The 7,500-nt window shown below is 34.8% G+C and overlaps 1 protein-coding gene across 1 annotated transcript; it reads right to left on the reverse strand.

The window, feature by feature from the left end:
* Nucleotides 1-3,421: 3,421 nt before the first annotated feature.
* LOC113808423 (uncharacterized) lies at nucleotides 3,422-4,905 on the reverse strand. Its single transcript, XM_027359836.2, has 2 exons — nucleotides 4,864-4,905; nucleotides 3,422-4,432 (listed from the first exon to the last, which is right to left on the reverse strand). Exons 1-2 carry the CDS (start codon nucleotides 4,876-4,878, stop codon nucleotides 3,497-3,499), a joined length of 951 nt encoding a protein of 316 aa, XP_027215637.2. The 5' UTR covers nucleotides 4,879-4,905; the 3' UTR covers nucleotides 3,422-3,496.
* Nucleotides 4,906-7,500: the final 2,595 nt, after the last annotated feature.

Genomic DNA, 7,500 nt, shown 5'->3' on the forward strand with positions numbered 1-7,500 from the left:
GTGTGTGTATTTGTTTGTTTGTGTGTGTGTGTGTGTGTGTGTGAGTGTGTGTGTGTGTGTGTGTGTGTGTGTGTGTGTGTGTGTGTGTGTGTGTGTGTGTGTGTGTTATCGAGATCGTTATTTATTCGACATTTAAAAGGTACATTGGTTCTAATTCTAAGGATGTATGTACGTCACTGAAACATTTATTTACATATTTTTGCCTTGTTAAGGGGATATCAGTGTAGCAAAATTTAGTGTTCTAACAAATAGAGTAAATTATAATCACCATTTATAAATCGTTTGTTTGTTTAAATGTTAACAATCATATGTGGGAAAGCAATAAGATCGTTATTTCAACTTCTTCAGATGGTAGGTTCAGTGTTAGTATAAAAAAAATTGTGTTTTACCCTGATATGTTGAAATGCTTGATAAGTGGATTAACATAATCATGGAATCCATGTGTACTGAACTGGGATAATTTAAACGGTGGCTTGTTCTCCTCCCGTACACAGAGATAAGAAATAGCTGAGAAAATACAGCGAGAATAACATACCATAATGCTTTGTTGATAGGGAATAATGATTAATTATTGATAGGGAATAATTATTAATTATTGATAGGGAATAATGATTAATTATTTAGTTATCTTAATGATCCGTGGATAAAGTAATAGAATTAGTTATAGGTGACAGTTCCGATGGCATCAAGGAATAGATTAAGAGAGGAATTATTTATCCAAGTAGAGTGTAAGAGAGGAAAATAATGAAGATTAAAAGGAAGGGGAATGATTGATTTTAATTTATGTGCAAGTAAAATCATGGTAAGATACTGATAGATGGGTGTCGATTCCTTCTCACTTTTGTTTTTATTTTGTTCATGAAAATGATTATTGATTTATAATTCGTTTGAAAAGGGAGGGTATAAACTAAATCTGAGGTTTGAATTAAATTAGTAGAGAATATAGCTTGTTTATATTATGAAATTTATGGTTAAGATTTCATTCTGTTAAGCCACTGTATATTATTGTGTTTATTGAAAAAAAGGTTTAAAAAGTTTCTATAACCATTATATATTTGGCAAACATTAAACAGAGGAATTAATTAAATCTACCCCACGAGCCTAAGACCATTAAAGTCACGCTACCACATATCTAAATTCATAATGACAAGTTGAGCGACAGCAAATTTAGTGAGACTATATGTTAATTTGTATATGAATAAACAATCCATCATTGCATACACACAGACACACACACACACACACACACACACACACACACACACACACACACACACACACACACACACATATATATATATATATATATATATATATATATATATATATATATATATATATATATATATATATATATATATATATATATGTACATACCTATATACATGCATATATATATATATGTGTGTATATACATATGTATATAATTTATATATACATAAATATATATGTGTATATAAAATTACATATATTCACATACACACACACATCTATATCTATATCCATCTATCTATCTATAGTTGTCTATCGATCTATGTATCTATTTATCTATCTATCTATCTATATATACATGTATAAATATATGTATGTGTATATATGTATATATGTGTGTGTGTATGTATATACATATATATATATATATATATATATATATATATATATATATATATATATACATACACACACACACACACACACACACACACACACACATATATCTATATATCACTACTATTACTACTATTGCCATGATCATCAACTTTTGTTATCTTCATTATAGTAGGTAGTTATAGATACAACGAAACTAGAATCACAAAGTTGGGAGATAGAGAAAAGAAAGAAGTGTTAGTTTCTTTAGTTAGCATTTTAATTTTGCATTGACAAGAGAATAAAATGTATTAAAGATCAATCACCTAAAGTACTATGACAAGGGATGCCTCTGTGTAATAATGTATACATAACTGATATCCACATCCAAAAGGAAAGGTTTATTGAATAATAAACTTTTTCATACATATAAAATGGGTGATATTTGTTAAACATGGCAGAGAAAGTATGGTATACCATAAATAACCAATGCTGCAGGATTTTTTCACGTACATAATTAGCACAATCGAGAAAACGCCAAATCGCATACTGTGTGTACATGCATGTGATTATGGGATCACAGTAACTGATCAGAGCATGAAAGACTCAAATGCTGAAGAACGGTTCTGTCCAACTTCAAACTTTGCATCATATGCTGATAGTAACCATTGATTTCAACGAACTGTTTTTACCCCAAACCTCCCCAAACCTCATTTTTTATTTATTTATTATTATTTTTATTTATTATTATTTTTTTTATTTATCTATTTTTTTTTTTTTTTTTTTTTTTTGCAAACGTGAACAAAAATGAACTCACAGTTCATAATATGAACAAAAACTATCATCTACTATCAGACTGCGTCTTATAAAAAATCAGCGAACCAGATGGGTTTTCACTACACTAAAAGAATTTTCTGTCTACAATAATACCTTTGTTATTATGCAGAAAAAAAGGGAAAAAATATATGTAAATATTTAATGGCCCTTGAGTCATGTATAGAATAAAATCAAATGTATTATGCTTTTATTATTTCCATTCATTTTATCAACAATTACCTAAATTATATTGAATAGTATATATCTCTACAGTACAGCCTCATGCAACGAATAAAGTAAGATACCATAAGTGCGTTGTCGAGTTGTTTCAAACTGATAAACTGATCTGAAGAGGTAAAGGGTACAAAGAATAGGTATATGTGCATCGTGAGTGTTTGTGTATTTAACCACACACGCACACACCTACGCATACATACATGCATATATATATATATATATATATATATATATATATATATATATATATATATATATATATATATATATATATATATATCATAACTTTATATATATATATATATATATATATATATATATATATATATATATATATATATACATATATATATATATATATATATATATATATATATATATATATATATATATAAATGTATATATACTGGATATATATGTACATATGTAGGTATGTATACACATATATTCACACACACACAGACACACACATACACACGCAAACATACACACACACACACACACACACACACACACACACACACATATATATATATATATATATATATATATATCTATATATATATATATGTATATATATATATATATATATATATATATATATATATATATATATATATATATATATATATATGTGTGTGTGTGTGTGTGTGTGTGTGTGTGTGTGTGTGTGTGTGTGTGTGTGTGTGTGTGTATGCATGTATGCATACATACATATACATGCGTGTGTATGTCTGGACATGAAAATAAAGTGGATTTTCTGGGAACTTGAAAGAATTACTAATGCTTAAATACTTTATTACAATATCCTTTGTATGTACAATCAGGATACCCAAGAAACATTCTGGGCCTTTGGCTAATGGTGGCCATATCCTCCGTGGCCGAAACCATGACCGAATCCATGGCCAATCCCGTGTCCGAATCCATGGCCGATTCCATGTCCGAATCCATGGCCGATCCCGTGACCGAATCCATGGCCGTGGTCGATTACGTGTACTTCGTGACCGTGTCCATACCCGTGGCCATGTCCAAACCCATGACCAAGCCCGATCCCATGGCCAAATCCGTGGCCGTGGCCAAATCCATGCCCATGGCCGTGGCCATGTCCAACATGAACAACTTCATGGCTGACGGTGTGACCGTGGCCATGTCCGATCCCGTGACCGAATCCGTGGCCATGGCCAATCCCGTGACCGAATCCGTGGCCGAAGCCATGGCCTAAGCCAATCCCACCATGTCCGATTCCGTGGCCACCGAAACCATGACCACCGAAGCCGAAGCCGTGGCCTCCAAAGCCGTGGCCTCCAAAGCCGTGGGAAAAGCCGGGTTCTGCCTTCGGGTCGGCCTTGGCTTCGGGTTCGGCTTTGGCTTCGCGCTTGTAGATGCCGTGGCCGTAGCCGTGTCCGAAACCGTGGCCAAGGCCGATTCCGTGACCAAGACCAAATCCGTGACCATGGCCAAAGCCGATGCCGTGCCCATGACCAAAGCCTATTCCATGTCCGTGACCAAAGCCGTGACCGATGCCGTGTCCGAGTCCGATTCCATGACCATGGCCATATCCCCCATGGACCACTTCAGTAACAACCGTGTGCCCATGTCCATGATGACCGTGCCCGTGACCAAAGCCAATACCGTGGCCGTGGCCGATGCCAAATCCATGGCCGATGCCATGACCGTGGCCAACGCCGAAGCCTAAGCCGAAGCCATGGCCGATCCCGTGTCCGTATCCACCGGAAGGTTCAGCCTCGCGCTTCTGCTGGCCTGCAGCGGCGGCCACCAAGAGCAACACGATCTGTGGGAAAGTTTGTGGGTGTTTATTTATGCAAATGCGGCTGTGATATCATGTGACTATGATATATATGAATGAATGTTTGGGTAGATGGGTGGATGGGTGAGGAAGTGGATGGGTGGATGGGTGAGGAAGTGGATGGATGGATGGATAGCAGATTGGGTGGTTGGTTGGTCTAGGATATGAATAGATGGCTTCTTGAGACCATTAAGTGTTCTATATTCATTCGGATTTACTTATTTTTTTTCCACACTGCACTACTTTACATCACTGACGAGAACATTGCCAAACAACAACGTCTTCAAAAAACACTTTTGCATTAAAAAAAAAAATATATATATATATATATCCTCATATTCTTTCTTTCTTGCAACACGATTTTGTCAAAGTTGTCTTCGGGTCCTCCAAGAAAAGTTCACGTGGACGCTACTCACTCCAAGGGCCCTCATGGTTCTGAAGAGATGGTGAGTGAGTGAGTGTGCCGATTGTCGACGTCGATCAGTCTATATAGCGGGCAAGGAATTCGCGTTTCACGGTATTTGGCGAAAGAACTGAAGGAGAATGTTACTTTGCATAAAACGGAGGTTATCGAATCAATGTAACAGGTTTTCTATTGTCATCTTAGGGAGATATTTTATGTCTGCTATGTACATGTATAAAAAAAGGAGATTCAAAGTTCTCAACAAAACTTGAGTTGAATGAGAGATTTTTTTCATAAAGTTAAGTCTTAATTTGGTTTGAGAGTCACATGAATTTTCAAGGATTATAGATATATGCATAAATGACCCCCTCCCCTCTCTCTCTCTCTCTCTCTCTCTCTCTCTCTCTCTCTCTCTCTCTCTCTCTCTCTCTCTCTATCCTTCTTCTTCATGTCATTGGATAATTTTTAGCTTAGATACAGATTATAGTTGTTGTTTTATTTTTTATATATATAATTATCATTATTATTATTATTTTGCGTTTTGCGATTCAGGAAAAAAATAATTTTACTGTTCAACTGCATATATATTTTTTTTCTATATATTGTTCATTTTAGATTTCCAATGATTTTGAAAGGGTAGAGTATAAGTGTTTTTTTTCGCTATAATATCATCACTATAATTATTCATATTATTAGTGTTGTGTTAAACTTCGCTCGAGATCTGTAGTTGCGGAGTGGTATTATCGTTACCATTGTCAGTATAATGATTATCAAAAATATTATCTCTCTGTTTTTACTCTCTCTCTCTCTTTACTATTTTTTTTTTCTTTCTTTACTATTTAGCTCTCTCTCTTTCTCTTTCTCTTCTCCCTCCCTCTCTCTCCCTCTGTCCTTTCTCTCTCTCTCTCTCTCTCCATTTCTCCTTTCTCTCTCTTTCGCTCTCTCTCTCTCTCTCTCTCTCTCTCTCTCTCTCTCTCTCTCTCTCTCTCTCTCTCTCTCTCTCTCTATCTCTCTTTTTCTCTCTTTCTCTTCCTCCTCTTTCTCTCCCCCCCTCCCTCTCTCTCTCTCTCTCTCTCTCTCTCTCTCTCTCTCTCTCTCTCTCTCTCTCTCTCTTTCTCTCTCTCTCTCTCTCTCTCTCTCTCTCTCTCTCTCTCTCTCTTTCTCTCTCTCTCTCTCTTATCCCCCTTTCAGTATAACCTCTTGTATAACCTTCTGCTGTTTAATAAAGAAAACTTTCGCTCTCTCACAAGGACAGCTCTCACTCACGCCACGCACAATGTGGAATTCTGAGGGTGCACTTGTCTGTGAACATGTGTATTCAGTGTAAAAAAAAAAAAAAGAAAAAAAAAGAAAAAAAAAACTTAAAACATTCAAAATGCTCCATGATTTTTTTTTTTTTTTTTTTTTTTGCACAAACATACCAAGCTGTTAACTTTAGGGATATCTCGATACTTTACGGAAATTGTGAAAATGATCTTTGTAGCTTCTGATACCACTAAAGGTAAATGATAATGAAGAGGATTGTGGTTATGGTGATAGTGACGATGGTGATGGTGATGATGAACATATTGATGACGAGACAGTGATACGTGATGATGATAAAATTCGTTGTAATAAGGATGGTGCCAATAAGAACATTACTGAAAATATGACAAATGAGTGACAATTATTATCATTATTATCACTATTATCACCATTATCAGAATAATAATAATTATAATAACCACAATGAAAATATTAGCAATGATAAAGAAACAATACAGATAATTGCAATGATAATGCTAACGATAATTAAAATACTTCTCAAAATAAAAATGCCATTAATATTAAGCAACAATATTAGCATTTTCTTTGTTATCATTATCATCATCAAATTTATAATTACCATTAAAATTACCGTTATAATCACTACCATATATAATGATGGTGTGATTATCACTACCTTGATTAATGTCATTAATTCTGTTATCATCTTATCATGATATTGTTTCTCACCTCTTTATTTAATAAAAAGCAATGCTTTTCACTAAATTCATGAAATCAAAATAAAGATAGTGATAACTGCTATACATCTATCTTTATCATCATATCGATCATCTTTTGTTATCATTAGAGAAGTAGAAAAAAACAGGGAAGGGAAAAAGATCTGGAGACAAAGAAATAGTACAATGATGATAGAGAGAGAATGGAGCAATTAAATTTGAAGAGAGACAAAGAAACAGTGAAGGGAAGAAAGAGAGGTAGGAGAAGAGAACAATTAGACTGAATGCGAGACAAGGAAACAGTAGAAATATGAATGATAGAGAGAGAGAGAGAGAGAGAGAGAGAGAGAGAGAGAGAGAGAGAGAGAGAGAGAGAGAGAGAGAGAGAGAGAGAGAGAGGAGATTAAGATGAAAGATTAAGATTTTCAATGAAGGGAAAGATTTGAAGAATGACGAAGAAAGAGTAAAGAGATGATAGAGAGATAGAGAGAAGGGAACAATTAGATTTCAACCGTCTGCGCGTAAAGCAATTAGTTTTGGAACCACCGCTACAGAGACTGGCACTGCTGACGTGGGACAAATTGGCGTCACTCTCGTCACCAAATGCAGGAAGCCCCGTGAGTATTTTGTTATTCGGTGCTTTGAACTCTGAACACTTTCGCATTTAA

Source organism: Penaeus vannamei, chromosome 9 (genome assembly GCF_042767895.1).
Source record: "Penaeus vannamei isolate JL-2024 chromosome 9, ASM4276789v1, whole genome shotgun sequence".
NCBI classification, from domain to species: Eukaryota; Metazoa; Arthropoda; class Malacostraca; order Decapoda; family Penaeidae; genus Penaeus; species Penaeus vannamei.